The sequence below is a fragment of the Maylandia zebra genome, linkage group LG12, assembly GCF_041146795.1.
Source record: "Maylandia zebra isolate NMK-2024a linkage group LG12, Mzebra_GT3a, whole genome shotgun sequence".
Taxonomy (NCBI): domain Eukaryota; kingdom Metazoa; phylum Chordata; class Actinopteri; order Cichliformes; family Cichlidae; genus Maylandia; species Maylandia zebra.
The window spans coordinates 31,627,580-31,642,824 of record NC_135178.1 but is presented as its reverse complement, the minus strand read 5'-3'; the positions used below and the strand labels follow the sequence as shown (position 1 = coordinate 31,642,824).

Here is a 15,245-nt window from a genome sequence, read left to right as displayed (position 1 = left end):
GTCACAATGACTAGGCTATCCTATTTGTACTCTAGTGTGACTGAGCCATTAGTGACTGACCCATTATGCCCTCATGGGCAAAGCTATTGTCATGCAGGAAGATACCACTCCCACCTTTACAAAAATCCTTCATCATAGGATAAAAGAGATCACTCATTAACAATTTTTTACAAGGGCCATTTCCAGAAACTGGACAACCACGCCCAAACCATGTCAGCAAAATGTCCCTCCTCTCACTGTTAGTGCCAGTGACTCTTTTTTTTTTTTTTTTTCTTTAATTTTTCAATTGTCTGCGCCTCTCGTTTTGTTTGTGAAAATTCCTTGCGGAACCATTCACCGCTGGATACCCATCCCCACACGGACATGTTTCTTCGACACACTTAATCACAGACGCAACATTTGAAATGGTGAGTTTCATTGTCGCATTTACAGTCGCTATTTGTCAAATTGAGGTTGTTTCCTAATATTACGTTATAACGGTTCTAAACAGGCTACGAGTCACTTAAAGCATTGTGTAATAATGTAGTTCTTTGCGATAGCAGGCTAAGCTAGTCAAGTAGTGGAAGTTGAAGTTCGGGAGAATTTCCTTGTCTTCGTGATGTTTTTGATGTTCTTGTCTATTTTGCAGGCTGTTACACTTCACACAGATCTAGGAGACATTAAAATTGAATTGTTCTGTGAGCGCACACCGAGGGCATGTGAGGTAAATGTATTTCTCACCCTAACTCTCCCTAGCAATCAAGCCTTTTATTTTAAAACTCTTACATTTTATGGACCTTTACGTGAAAAAGTAAGACGATCCAGCACTCGATTTATTTTCTTCCACTAATTCAGGGTCGTAGGTGGGATGGCGTTTATCCTAACCCACTTGGATCTTGTGTTGTTGTAGTACGAAAGTACGCTAAAATGCAATTTGGGGGCTTTCTGTATGAAGTTTGCATGTTGGTCCTGTGTGTGTGCATGGGTCTATCGGATTCCTCCCACAGTCCAAAGGCGTGCCAGTTCTGAATTGAATGCAGGTGTAAATGATGATGATGATTATTGATAAATCAAATCAAATGAATGATTGGACTGATGTAGGACATTTCTAAGAGGTTACTGACCCGATTTCAGACTTTATTCAGATTTGTGTGCACCTGATGTGTCGGAATTACTTTCCAGCATGGCACAAGACTACAAAGAGCATTAAAAACTCAATTTAAAAACTCAGTTCTAAGATATACTGTCTGTAATGAAGATGGAAGAGGGGTGATGTGGTCACCTCTGGCAGATAAAGTTCTTTACAATCTAGACTCAGAAATGATCGTATTCTGTCAGGTAAATAAAGATAGTCAATTCTTAAGGGCGATGAAGGTGTTTAAGATTGCATTTTTTTTTTTTTAATGTAATAATAACATTTGTAAGTGTAATTTAAAAACATGACAAATACAAGAATTTGCATTTAATTTTGCTGGTGTTTTTTTGCAGAACTTTCTTGCTTTGTGTGCCAGCGGCTTCTACAATGGTTGCGTCTTCCACCGAAATATAAAGGGCTTCATGGTTCAGACTGGAGATCCTACAGGTACAGATGTTATTGTTGTTTTTGAAGTGGCAAAAAAATATATAAAATGAACTTCCTGTTCATTGCATCTTTGTTTTCTTATTAAAACCTCCAGGTACAGGTAAAGGAGGAACAAGCATGTGGGGGCGTAAATTTGAGGATGAGTTCAGTGAACACTTAAAAGTGAGTAAATCCTATAGCTAGTTGGTTTAAGCTGGTTTTACCCAAGTGTCATTCTGTGGGAATGTTTTTCGTTCTTCTGATTTCAGCATAATGTAAGAGGAGTGGTCTCCATGGCAAACAATGGTCCCAACACGAATGGCTCCCAGTTTTTCTTCACTTATGCCAAACAGCCTCACCTGGACATGAAGTACACAGTGTTTGGAAAGTAAGCATCTTATGCAAGCCAACAAAACAGGTTTATGATTGTGTGACCACCTACTGGCTTTGTTACCTCAGGTAAAATTGAAACATTTGCTGACTGCTTACCCTCTAAAATTTAGGATCATAGACGGCTTGGAAACACTGGATGAGCTGGAGAAGCTGCCTGTGAATGAAAAGACGTTCCGGCCACTGACTGAAACTCGGATAAAGGATGTCACCATTCATGCTAATCCTTTTGCTGGATAGCAGATTTTCACTTTCATATGATACAATGCTTGTTGCCTTGCTAAAGTCGAAATACTTTTCAAATGGTAGAACTGGAGAGTGCACTCACATGCCCAGACAGTGGGCAGAGTGCTGACTTCAAAGCTACAAAGTGTTAAATTGTCTTAACTTTTATATGGTGTAGTTCCTCATTTTGCAACTTCATGTAAAAAGTATATATAAATCAGGGGGATGTCTTGTTTCCTTTAGACAATAAAGTTTGTAAACAAAAAATAAAATATGGATGTAACCACCATGATGTCACCCATTGGTTAGTGAAGTCTCATTCTGAAGTGTTTCAAAGTTGTTTTTTGAAGCTGACTGTCACAAGATGGAGGTGGATCTAAACAGGAGACCAGAGGAGGCCACACACTTCTTACTGACACATGAATGATATGTTGTTAACCAGTGAAAATAGCGTGGAAATTTCTTAGTTTCTGGTTGTAAAAATTACTATATTTTACAAACTGATTATGATTTACTTAGTTAACCTGAAACTAGCAGTTGAACCCAAAGTTATCAGGAAAGTGTTTGCCATAACAAAGGAGCTGAGGATTGTTTCCCCATAGACTTCTTTGTAAACGCAAGTCTTTTTGGAACTTTACGAGTCGCCTCCTGCTGGTCGTTAAAAAGATATACAGGTTGAAGTTCGTTTCACCTTTCAGACGAAGATGTATCCGTATTTTACACTGTCTGTGCTTTAAATCAGTTTTGAAATTATTTTTGTCCTTAACAGGTTCCTTTCCATTTATTCAAGTACTCTAAAGGGGAATGTAATAAATTGCCAATGTTGCGTGTTTAAAAAAAAAAAACAAAAAAACTTTTATAATAAAAACATTTTTGATTTTAGCATGTTTTCACAATATGTTTTACATGCAGCATCTTTTCCGTGAGAGTCCGCTTAACATCTTGTAGTCCTAAGAACTAGTTTGAACTACAAATGACTTATTGCGTCACATTGCGTCATCAGTAGTGGACAACTGTCACGCGGACCCTGGTAGAAATCATGGCTACAGGTGATGCGTTTAAAGTAAGTTTATTGCCTTGCGTGGGTTTACAGTCCTTCATGGTTGCTCATTTATGAGTTTGGTCATGTATTTATTATTATTCATTTATTTTATCCAGGCGAAAACTCATTGAGAGTTACATTTAACTTCCAAGAGGGACCTGGCTAATAAGGGCAACAAAAATGAACGAAATCCGGGCTTATTTCTGCAAGTTAAGATACCTTGGAGAAAGACTTGGAAGTGTTTTTGCTGTGCATTGTAGGTGTCATCTCTGAAGGGGAAAGTGGCCCTGATAACAGGCGCCAGCTCGGGAATTGGAGCCGGTACGAGCGTCCTGTTCGCTAAACTCGGAGCTCTGCTGGCTCTGAACGGCCGCGATGTGGAAAACCTCAACAAAGTAGCCAAAGAATGCACAGACTGTGGAGCCGACGAGGTACATAACGTAGTATGCTTCATATATATATGCACACACTTCCATAATGTAGTTGAATAAACACAAGTTGGATGCTGTAATAAAAATATTATACTTTTATACATTTTCTAGCGGTTGGTACAACCTCCTGTGACCTCCTGGTGGTCAATTTAATGACCAACAGCAGGTCAATTTAATGAGCAGAACTAAGTTATTAAACAATTTTAGTGTTTGTAACTACATCAGAATTACAAAAACAAGCATAGAGATGCATATACCTACTTACTGTATACTTTGTAAGTTACACCTTACTAGTAGCTTTTTTGCCTTCACAACTGCCTTAAATCTTCACGGCATAGATGCAAGAACATACAGGAAACATTTTGGAGATTTTGGTCCATATTGACTTGATAGTGTCAGACAGCTGCTGCAGGTTGGTCTCCTGCATGTCTATTTTACAAATCTCCCATTTCACCACAATGCCAGAGCTCATCTGTTGGACTCTGGTCATTTTGGAGGGCATTTGAACAAAGTGCAAAGTCATTTTCATGTTCAAAGTGTGTCAAGAAAACACTATTACACCTTCAGCAGCAGCCTGAACCTTTGATGCTATGCAGGATGGATCTGTGCTTTCATGTTGTTTACGCCAAATTCTGAGCCTACCATCCAAAGCAGCAGGAATGGCACCTGCTGTGGTACCCTGTGTGGTCTTCTGCTGTGGTAGTCCATCTATTTCAAGGTTTAATGTGTTGCATTTAGTAATACTCTAAATACTCAGAGACTGACTAATTAGATATTTGCATTGTAACTAACAAAGTGACTGGTGAGTGTAAAGAAGCAGTTTTTAAGGCTGGTGCCACTATTGTTATTACTTGACCATTATTTGTGCCATTAACAAAACAGTTTGTTCTGTATTTACTGTTACTTTAGTGTTGAAGGCATACATTTTTGTCAACTTTATAACTAATTTAAAAACCAGTTCTTAATGAAAGGTTGTGTGTGCATGCAGCCTCTACTCGTTCCTGGAGACCTGACTGATGAGGAGATTGTAAAAAGCACGGTGGAGAAAACTATCGCTCACTTCGGCCGGCTGGATGTGCTGGTCAACAGTGCTGGCATACTGGCAATGGGCAGCATCGAGACAACAGACCTGGCTCAGTATGACAAGGTCATGAACGTTAATGTGAGGTAGGAGACCTGGCTTTATGTAGGAGATGTATTGGTGTCAGTTTCACAAAGCCATATAGTTGTTGATTATCAGAATCAGAATCAGAATACTTTATTGATCCCTGGGGGAAATTATTTTTTGTTACAGTGCTCCATTTTAAACCAACATTAAGACAAGACAGACAATACACTAACTAAGAATAGTACAATATATACATATATATACATACATACATACATAAGTCACTCATAAATAATAGTTGGAAAAGAAACATGTGTAGCTGTAGCAGCAAACAGTGTGTTAAGTGGATGCGTTGTACAGGGAGATGGCCACAGGCAGGAATGATTTCCTGTGTCGCTCAGTGGTGCTTTTCGGTAATCTCAGTCTCTCACTGAACGTGCTCCTGTGACTGACCAGCATGTCATGGAGTGGGTGGGATTAAAGAAGAGGTTAAATATAAAACTGGGAAAGAGAAATCATTTATTACATGGCACTCTTCATATATTAAGAATATCTTTATAATAATGATACTTGTCAACCTGTGAGGGTATTTTTTAAGATGCTGCATTTGAATACAACTGAATATGATATTTATTTTATTTAAATATTCTAAACTGTACGTGACGTTTAACAGTTAATATTTTATTATTTTGTGAGCAGTTTAGCAGTGCTTTCTCTTTAACGTGTGCATGCGTGCTTGAAAAGTAGAATTAAGCATGTTTAACCATTTTTCCACACCATGGACACAATGAAGCTGCATGTATGAAAATGTGAGGCTGCTAAAATATAAAATGTTAAACAATTGATAAGAACACGGTATCCTTTTGAAGTCGATTTTTTTACATACTTAGGATGGCCAATCCTTCTAATGTAGGATCCATTTAGTCCTACATTAATTCTATTGTGCTGTAAAAACAGGTTGGAATTCACAAGCAGAAAGTGAATTCTGTGCAAATACAGATTTAACACTGCCATTATCGACAGGAACATTATCTCAGTAGAACCATTCATCAGCTGTCTAGACTGGATGTAGCCTGATTAATGTAGGCCTTGGTGAGATACTGCTTTTACTACAATGGTGAAGCCAATCACAGATGTCAGGATGTTAACTGACCAAGCACTGGTTATTATACTGAGTCATAACTGCATATTTAATGTTCAAAGACTTTTAAAAGTAATTTTAGTTCATATATTACAGATCTATATACCACCTGACCCAACTTTGTGTACCGCACCTGATCAAGACCAAAGGCTCCATCGTCAATGTATCCAGTGTGAACGGACAGAGATCAGTGGGTACTCTGCATGTAGACGCAATATTTAAACAGCACCATCCATATGAAATATCTTTATGAACTTATGTGTTATAAAGCATCTTCAAAGAAGTGTAATTTTTCTCTCTGTAGTTCCCTGGTGTGTTGGCCTATTGCATGTCCAAGGCTGCTATTGATCAGTTTACACGTTGCATAGCACTTGGTGAGCTCTTTATTACCTTCATGTGGACAGCAATATAAAAGTTTGCATTGGCATATAAGAATGGCCCATCATATAACTACTTTTTTAAATTTCAGAGCTGGCATCAAAGCAGGTTAGAGTGAACTCTGTCTGGTAAGTGCAATAAACGTGTTATCGTTGCACAGGTTCAGATTTATGATCACATTCATTTCTCATTCTTCTTTTAATAAGAAGTTTTTCAAACGTGCAGTGCGGCCCTTCACATTTTCAGATTTTCAGCGGATAGTGCTGATAAAAGTGAAAATAGTGAAAATAGCACAAGCAAAGTGGGCATCATATGCCTCCTGCCTGCTCTAACGATGCAGCACCCTGGTTTAAACCAAACAAAGAATTTGACATCTCAAGCAACTCCCGTGGGCGGCTGTGGCTCAGGTGGCACAGCAAGTCATTTCCCAATTGCAACGGTCAGTGGATCAATCTCTGACTCATCCAGCCTCGTGCCGAAGTGTTCTTAGGCACCCCTGATGCATCCATCGGAGTGCGAGTGTGCGCGCCACTGTTACAAAGTGCTTAGAAAGCACTGTGTGATTTTGTGTGTGATTGGGTGGATGGAACTTGCAGTAGAAAGTGCTTTGAGTGCTCAACTGAATAGAAAGGTGTTGTATAAGTATCAGTCCATTTACCTGCTGCTGTGTGCTACAAAGAAGGGGCAACTTCAAACTCCTGAACTGGTTCTCCAAACTTTTTCAAGAGTCCATGTGTGAAAACTGCTTTCAATTCTGTGCTGTTTGACTGTCCAAAACTCTGATGGGGAGAAAAAATTCATTTCTGATTTTATTTGTTCAGTCCTGGTGTGATCATCACCGATGTCCACAAGAGAGCGGGACTAAATGACGAACAGTATACCCAGGTAATATTTACTGTATTCAGCTGAATAAATATGTATAGAATCTCAGTCATGCAACTCAAGTCATCTCAAATGTGAGGATCTATTTCTTTAACTTTTTTTAGCAACAGAACCAAAAGTGTAGCATTATTTTCTTATTGTTTTATGTTTTTACCACCAGTTTCTTGATAAGTGTAAGCAGACCCATGCCCTCGGTCGACCAGGCGAGGTGGAAGAAGTGGCCCACAGCATTGCTTTCCTGGCATCTGATGCTGCCAGCTTCATTACTGGAGTCAACCTGCCAATTGATGGCGGCCGTCATGCCATGTGCCCGAGATAAGACCGTGTATGTACAGCATCCTGTACAAACATGGTCTTAACTGGTCTTATCAACACCCATACAGCACTCTGCTAATATAACACTTTTAAACCTGGAGTCTGTCTGTGTTTTTGAATTGCGTAAGACTGCAGTATCATTGCCCCTAATGGCATTAAAATTTAAATGATGATGAAAGCTGCTAGAGAAAAAAGACATCACAGACACCATTTACCTTCATCTGTACAATGGTAGTAGTGGCTGGCACGACATCAAATTTCCAGGTGTGAAATGAACAAAAGGAAAGTAAAGTGTCACAAACAGGCAGTTTAAATGCATTTATTTTGTTGCGTTTGAAAATTTTCCTTTGAAGAAAAACTCGGAAAGCTACTTATCAACAAAGCTTTCAGACTTTTTATCGAATTACCTATCGAGGCGTTAGACTTAAACGTCTGTGCAGACCAAAACAATGTTAGCTTGTGTACCATGGTAGTTAAGAGTTGTATAGTGTAAAAACAAAAAAAATATCCTCTGAGTCGTTATCATTATTGCATATTTCAGTAAGAACCTTTAAACCTCCGAATGACAAAAAAATAAAATACAATCCTAAAACGGTGCCTAGTTTGAAGATTTTAAATAATCTTTAAATAGAATCCACTGATAATAAATGTTGCATAGCTATACATTTACATTTTGACAAACTTAAATTATTTTGTCAGAATCATACAAAGAATATTGAAAACGGTAATACCTTGAAAATATAATTTAAGAAATTTGGCCTGTATGTATACGTAACAGTCTTCCCTTTAAAAGCACAGACCTAGCTTTGCTGACAAGAGTTTATCATACGCGTGTCGACTGCGGCAGCACCAGGTGTCACCTCTGTGTCATCCCAGATCATATCAGGCAACGACTTGTTTTGCTGCGGGATGGGAGGAACAGAACGAGGTAGCATCTTGACACTTTTTTTTTCAGTTCACACGAGAAATCTTTGCTCCACCTTGACATTTAAGGCACCCCACAGCAGTTATTTGTGTGAAGATATCCGCATAAATGTGGTGTCTCGTAGCACTGGACAGTTAATAGAGGCTCAAAAAGACTTACCTGGAGACTGTGTGTGTGTGCTTGAAGCACACTATACCTGAATGAGTGATATGACATTGATACGGTGTATCCTTAAAGGCTGTGTAACAATAACTATTGCACTTTATCTTACAATATACAGTACATATACATGTTTAAATAATACTTAAACGTTGAAAGAAGGAGTAACTGAATTTGAACTGTTCTGTATTTCCATACAAGTCAGACCGTGAAGAAACTATGATACACCGTGGTCTGAGAGATGACAGAAATGAGACGTTCATAATACTTCCTTCCAAAAGGGGCATCCAGGTCTTGTGTCACACAAACAAGTCTCTAACAAAAGGAGCTTATTGTGTTGCATATGCTGATTAGTGCCAGAAGTCTTATCTCTGCGATTCCAACGGGCCTTCTTTATCTGGCGCCCCTCCTGTTTCTGCAGTCCAAGCATATTTTGGGGAGAAAAAAAATGGGAGGTTGGTTTTTTTGTGTTTTTTTTTTTTTTGCAAATCACTGAAGTGCTGTTCTCCCTAATCCAAAATCTTCCATGAAGTCACTGCTTTTAGGAGCGTGCCACAGTCATTTATAAGAAGCACACAGGTCCAACCTCTAGGTGATAGTGTGCCCCGGGCTCTGCAGTTGGGAGGTTGTGCACATCCACTATGGGGAGTAAGTTTGGATCCTGGCTCTGGAAGATAAAATCCGTCTGATGCCAGCGCCCATCCTTGATCTGAAAGCCAGATTTGCATAGTGTTATGGGATATAATCACAAAATTGCATGAAAGAATCAGTTCTCCGTCGCCTGGCGTCATTTCTATATTGACACAATTTTATCAGCTCATTTTCAGATATCCATCACTGTCTTCAAAACCAGTGCAAAAAGAGGTAAATGGAATTTAACTGGGCCCCTCACTGAAAAAGCAGTCTATTCTCGATAATCCTCAGACGTCACTGGGAATAATTTTAATTGGAATGACTTTCTACCAAAGAAATGCTCCTTCCAGAAACTACTGACAAAGAGTTTTGTGGATTATCCAAAGTAACCGGGACAGGATTTATGGAAAGAAGGCTAATGCTGCATTCCTTTTTTTGAGCACATCAAACCAAACTGCATTAACCCACAAAATATTAGGTTGAATATTGAAGAATGGAGCTGGGGTGAGAAGGTGATTAGCTTTGTGAAGCATGAAGGCTTAAAGAAAAAAACTAAACAAAAAACTTGGTTAACCAGTATCTCTGTATAACTGATGAAACAGCCAACTGGCTGTTAAAACATTAAGTTATGTTTTTAGAGGAACTTGTCATAAAGTCTTTAAAGCACGTGATGCTCTATAACAGCGGTCCCCAACCTCCGGCCCACGGACCGGTACCGGTCTGTGAGTCATTTGGAACCGGACCGCAAGAGTTGAGGCTCGGGTGTGAAATTTATGGTTTTCAACGTTATTTTTTTTAGTATTTTTATCATTAACTCGGTTTCCCTGGGTCTTTTCCTGTCTTATGAATGAATCTTCTTTTTTTGGTACCGGTGCTGGTTTTATTTTGTTGTATTTATCCGCGACACCTTAAAGGCCGGTCCGTGACAATATTGTCGGACATAAACCGGTCCGTGGTGCAAAAAAGGTTGGGGACCGCTGCCCTAAAAGGAAAAAAAAAACATTTTTTGCTTTGTACAACAAACCCCAACATACATTAATAATACAATTAAGACCAAAGTACTGAGTATTGCATTGACTTCAGTGCCATAACGGTAACGACGCATACCCAGCAGTCATCTCTGGGTATGAGCGGCTGCAGGAGGTCTCCTGCTCCAATCCTCTCCCCTGTCCAGGCCTTGAAGCTTACAGCTGTGGATGAACGTTGCAGCGAAGGCCCTGCTGCCCACACAGACATGTTGAGGCAGTGAATGATGATGTGCTGCACAGCCTCAGTGCTCAAAAGGTGGATGAAGTTCATCTGGATGCGACCGACCCCGGTGTCCAACTATAAAGTAAGTAGATTTTTCTCAATGCATTTAAATGTGAAAAGGTCAAGTTCAGAATCTGGACGACGTGGTGTTATGACAAACTAATTTGCTGTATACTGAGTGTATTGGCTTCATCTTACATCATTTACTCTTTTTGACCATGATTTTTGAAGTAAATGTACTATAGTACGTTCAGAAAAGCAGTTAAACTAAGATAAATGATAGCAACCCCTAACAATTGTTAATTTACAATTAAAAATAACCAGTTGTTAGTCTTTCTAATGGACAGACTTGAGCACAATCTGTTTGGATGTTGATAACAGACTGCAGCTCTGCTATGAATCTGAATGAGGTACATCTGGATCACAGATTGTACCTTAATTATGACTATCTAACCCTGTTATTATATTCACAGTTTACCAAGGAAATAGATCAGTCCATATTTGTGTTATTGTGTGCCATTCGGTGTTTTGTTGCAATATCTTCAAGCTGAAATGACAAAAGAATCAGTGGATAAAGGGTATTTTCAGAGTCTGAGGATTTACTTGCCAACTCAGTGTGTGTTTGATGATGACTTGGCCAAGTCTGAAGACCAAATGTGATGCCTTAAGATTCACTACGACTGTGATCTTTCCAAATAGTCCTAGAGTTTATTGTGCAGAGCCAGAAATTGAACAGCTGTGCTCCTTTATTTATTGCACGAGTGTCATTATGCACACACATGGCCCATCTTAAACCCCAAGCCTCTCTACTTTTTCAGAAATCTTTCTGAAGCCAACACGAGGAAAACATTTTCCACAAGGACACAAGTGGATTTGATATTTACCCACCGTCTGCATAGTATTCAAAGCAATCTTGTCTGTATCTAAGTGACATGTATTTACATTTTACAGGATATTGTATCTAGCTGAGGCAAATGGATACAAATAGATAACCTAACCTTGGAAACTGTGAGAGGCTTCAGGCAAGTTTGTCCTCCACCAGTGAAGTTGCAAGTCACCTCAATCATGTCAGCTACGCATCCGAGGTTTGGATCAATCCAGTAAGTGCCTTTCAACATGAAGGAAGGATGGGAGAACAACCCTTAACTACATAAACAGAGACCATATGTGCGCAGAAATGATGGTCCTGTTTAAATATTTCCTCACCGTCATACATCTTCTGCTCACAGTTGTAGAGATCTCTGCAGATTCGGGCAGGATTGTCGCGGGTTCCCAGCGGGTTCTTAAGACTCTGGATCAGAGTGCTGAGATGCTGCAGCATCTTAAATATCTCATTGCCCTGGTCTAACATGGGCAGGTCCATGCTCGGATAATTCTAATTTGCACATAAATAAATCACTTGAGGTTTTGAAATTTGTCTTTAAGTACATGAAACTTCATTTCATTGTTAACTGTTGGTTTATTTGTAGCTATTCTTGAAAACTGTGATAGTCATGACTATATTCTGTACTGCTGCAGTGACCCAATTAACTTTAGCTGCATAGTTTCCATCAATACAAACCTCTTGTCTCAGTGCAGCATGAGAATCAATAATGACTTGAAAAGCAGCACCGAGGGCTTCATTTCTCTGCCAGAAAAAAAAAAGTAGCAAGGCATGAAGGTAACTTGCATTATGTGATTAATCCCAGAAAAATCCAGTTTAACAAAACAGGTGAAACACACTTACAAGTGAAAGGGCAGAACTGGGACGCCCCTAGAAAACAACAGAAAAAAACCTGTTATATTACAACTTATTTTGTCTTATCTGCATTTATGTAACAACAGCCGTTTAGTGCATTTGTGTTCATGAAACAGTTCTGTAAATCCTGATCTACCCTGTCGGTGGTGGTGTTTAATTTTCTCCCAACGTGCAGATAAGACACAATCATGAATGCAGAGGAAATGAGGCATGAAAAAGCAGGAAATAAAGCGTATCAAATGCAGAAAAGAAAAGCTGCTAGCCAAAAGCTATTTGTATTAGATCACAGTGGGGGGAAAAGCAGGTGTAACTAGTTAGATTATCCTGTAAATAGCACCGTATGTTTATAGTTTAAAGTGTACATGTACAAATGACTTTTTACTCTTCAAATTATTTTCCAGCAGACTTAAAGGGAATCCCACGTTTTCCTACTTTTTACTCTCAGCGTGTCTCAGTCTGTTCTCCCACTAAATCATCCTGTCTTTGCCAGAGATCAATTAATTTATTTATATTTTCTGGAAAATACAAGTCATCCATTTCAACTAAACATAATTTTCCCTGGCATTTCCCCCCACACGCATGAAACATCAAAATCAACCCCAGATTGTCTGAAACAGAAATCTGCCTTAGAAAAAGAAGAACTCACGGTTGGTCCAGGTGGTCCACGAGGACCAGGAGATCCCTAAAAAGTTCCATTCACACATTAGGCTTCAAAATATTTATAACTTGGCTTTTATAAAAAGTGATTAAGGTCATTTATTTCTTTTCATGCTTTAAAAAAGTAATGTAAAAGCTACAGATATGATTAATTACTCACTCTAGGTCCCTGCGTCCCCTGTTAGAGAGATGAAAGCAATACAATCAATATAAGTGCAGAGACGACTTTATATTATCTTGTACAGTGTAATGGCATCTTAGTGCTACCAATTCAACAGACAGTCTTTATCTACTGTATTTTGAATTGCCCTCTTGCTTCTTTGCAAGCCTACACTCAGAAATCTTATTTCCACACAGCAAATCCTATTTCCACACAGCAAACCCATACATGAATGTTGTTGGCGTTTTAAGAGTGAGGTTGCGAATTATCCCTGTGTATGAGCACTCAACAAACCTCTTAAAAAGCTTGAGAGGAGCAAGCAGCCAACATTTATCACCCTGACAGGATTTCCACAGCAGCTAAGTGTCACTGTGAGTGTAACAACAAACAGTGGAACACAATAGGAAATGAAAAGTCCTGAGGGCAAAGGAGGCTGAGCGGTGTGCTGTCTCCATACTAAGTATCCTATTCTGTGCTCACAGTAAAGACAGAAAAGGATTCATCAAAACAGCGCCACGCACCGTCTCCCCTCGACTTCCTTTGTCACCCTGGGGTCCCTGATGGAGAGAAACAAGACAAAGGATCACTCCATCATTGCCAAAAAACCAGGGAGAAGTCACATAAAGCTTGGCACATGGGATGACATACGAGGTACATACAGGATGACCGCTGGGGCCAATGATGCCAACGGGGCCCAAAGCACCCTCCATACCCTGGAAAGCAGAATCATGTAAGTGACTGAGGACGGATGATGTAGCATCTGATGAAGCGGTACTTAATTTTCATGCCAAGTGTGCAGTTTGTGAGAGTTCAGTGCACAGAAATTGGCTGAAATACTGCACCAAGTTGCCAAACTACCGTTAATCTTCATCTTACCATCAAACCACGTGGTCCTTTTGGTCCCTGTATTCCTGCTGGGCCAGTGTCTCCTGGAGGTCCCTAGAAACAAGCCCAAGAAAAAAAAGACAATAGTATTTGTATTTCTTTGTCTAAACCAAACATGTTATTTAAAGTAGTGAGAACACATCCAAAGCTGTGTGCTACATGTGGGAAACTGGATGATGGGAAACCCTGATTCTCATGATATTGTCTGATGTTGATATGTTTAAACAGCTATATGCCAGTTTTAAACTGTCCTCCATCACCATTAAAGCTGCTGAAGAAATGTCTCTAGCTGCAATTCATTAAGAAGCAGGTCTAAGATTGTGTCTGTGTCAAAGCCCCATGTGCATTAAATTTATACATCTACTATTATAATAGTCATTTTATAATATTAATACAGTAAAATAATGTTTTACCGCACTATACAGATCAGCAGATTATTTTCTCAAACAAACAAAACGATGTTTTTAATATCAGGTTTAAAAAGTTGCTTTAGAAATTTTGTGTGGATTTACCTTAGATTGTGTAAAAAGCAACTTAGCTTCAAGGTGTTAGCATCTCTTTTTTTGCAGAGGTAAGAGTACAAACAAACACTACATCAATTAGGCAGCTTTTTAAATTAATAAACAGTTATTCTTCAAGTATGTAAGTTGTTAAAAATTACTTTTTTAAACGAGCAGTCTGGAATCTAAAGCTAAGCGGTTTACAAGCACAGAACACAGCAGCGCAGAATATTCTTATAAATCTAAAGTTTGGTTTCACAAACATGGAGGTGCTTTTACAGATGTGCTATTTCAAACATTTATCCAACAGGTGAACAGCACATGCGCTGACAGTTTTCCTTTTAAATATGTATATAAAAAAGGAGTAAATGGTTTGAAGCACAGTGTTTTACAGAAGCCCTGACCATAAAAAGTGCCATTACAAAAACACTACATTTTACACTTATTACAGTTATCAATATTGTTGACATTACAAACGTAACATCACTCCAGAACTTGTCATGCTTTAACTATTCTTGCCCATTTCTTCTGAGTAAGAACGACCATTATAAACTCTACCGAGCACCGGCACAAAGCTCATGCGCTCGACACTCCTGTTCAACTCCCCACTGCAGGAAAATATCCAACATCACTCTCAGGGTTTTAAATTAAAGACTCAGACTCCAATAAAGCCTATTCTGTTTCTTCAGCTTGTAATGATATATACTTCAGCAGTGCTGTAAGTAAAACTTATGGTGTAGCAGATGTCATCCTGAGGCATGTTACAGTAATACCAAACAGCTTTCATGTCTAATATTTCCAAAAATCATATAATATTATGCAGCTCTCGACAACTTAAGACTAAAAAAGTTTTTCAGCCTTAAGGTGACTTAAACCCACAAATTA

General features: G+C 39.0%; 3 protein-coding genes across 8 annotated transcripts in view; 2 read left to right on the top strand and 1 right to left on the bottom strand.

Annotated features, from left to right (window-relative positions):
* The first annotated feature begins 266 nt into the window (after nucleotides 1-266).
* On the top strand, nucleotides 267-2,783 carry ppil3 (peptidylprolyl isomerase (cyclophilin)-like 3). 2 transcript variants are annotated; one of them, XM_004566723.5, is made up of 6 exons: nucleotides 267-407; nucleotides 629-703; nucleotides 1,468-1,561; nucleotides 1,656-1,723; nucleotides 1,810-1,928; nucleotides 2,044-2,783. In XM_004566723.5, the coding sequence occupies exons 1-6, from the start codon at nucleotides 405-407 to the stop codon at nucleotides 2,168-2,170; spliced, it is 486 nt and encodes a 161-aa protein (XP_004566780.1). In that variant the 5' UTR covers nucleotides 267-404; the 3' UTR covers nucleotides 2,171-2,783. The 2 variants fall into 2 exon arrangements, with proteins under 2 accessions (XP_004566780.1, XP_004566781.1); XM_004566724.2 differs by lacking the exons at nucleotides 267-407; nucleotides 629-703 and adding an exon at nucleotides 1,083-1,317.
* A 323-nt stretch (nucleotides 2,784-3,106) lies between these two features.
* On the top strand, nucleotides 3,107-7,552 carry zgc:101858 (3-oxoacyl-[acyl-carrier-protein] reductase FabG). Its single transcript, XM_004566725.2, has 8 exons — nucleotides 3,107-3,218; nucleotides 3,458-3,628; nucleotides 4,617-4,795; nucleotides 5,974-6,067; nucleotides 6,182-6,251; nucleotides 6,347-6,383; nucleotides 7,077-7,140; nucleotides 7,298-7,552. The coding sequence occupies exons 1-8, from the start codon at nucleotides 3,195-3,197 to the stop codon at nucleotides 7,454-7,456; spliced, it is 798 nt and encodes a 265-aa protein (XP_004566782.1). The 5' UTR covers nucleotides 3,107-3,194; the 3' UTR covers nucleotides 7,457-7,552.
* A 205-nt stretch (nucleotides 7,553-7,757) lies between these two features.
* col27a1b (collagen, type XXVII, alpha 1b) overlaps nucleotides 7,758-15,245 on the bottom strand; it is a 66,024-nt gene continuing 58,536 nt past the window's right edge. For all 5 annotated transcript variants that reach the window (XM_004566726.3, XM_076891108.1, XM_076891110.1 and 2 more), the window contains 11 exons: nucleotides 13,852-13,914; nucleotides 13,635-13,688; nucleotides 13,497-13,532; nucleotides 12,976-12,993; nucleotides 12,805-12,840; nucleotides 12,147-12,173; nucleotides 11,982-12,047; nucleotides 11,627-11,795; nucleotides 11,419-11,528; nucleotides 10,277-10,495; nucleotides 7,758-9,245 (listed from right to left, as the gene is read on the bottom strand). In XM_004566726.3, the coding sequence (XP_004566783.2) occupies nucleotides 9,099-9,245; nucleotides 10,277-10,495; nucleotides 11,419-11,528; nucleotides 11,627-11,795; nucleotides 11,982-12,047; nucleotides 12,147-12,173; nucleotides 12,805-12,840; nucleotides 12,976-12,993; nucleotides 13,497-13,532; nucleotides 13,635-13,688; nucleotides 13,852-13,914 (945 nt within the window). In that variant the 3' untranslated portion in view covers nucleotides 7,758-9,098. The remainder of the gene's footprint in view (nucleotides 9,246-10,276; nucleotides 10,496-11,418; nucleotides 11,529-11,626; nucleotides 11,796-11,981; nucleotides 12,048-12,146; nucleotides 12,174-12,804; nucleotides 12,841-12,975; nucleotides 12,994-13,496; nucleotides 13,533-13,634; nucleotides 13,689-13,851; nucleotides 13,915-15,245) is intronic.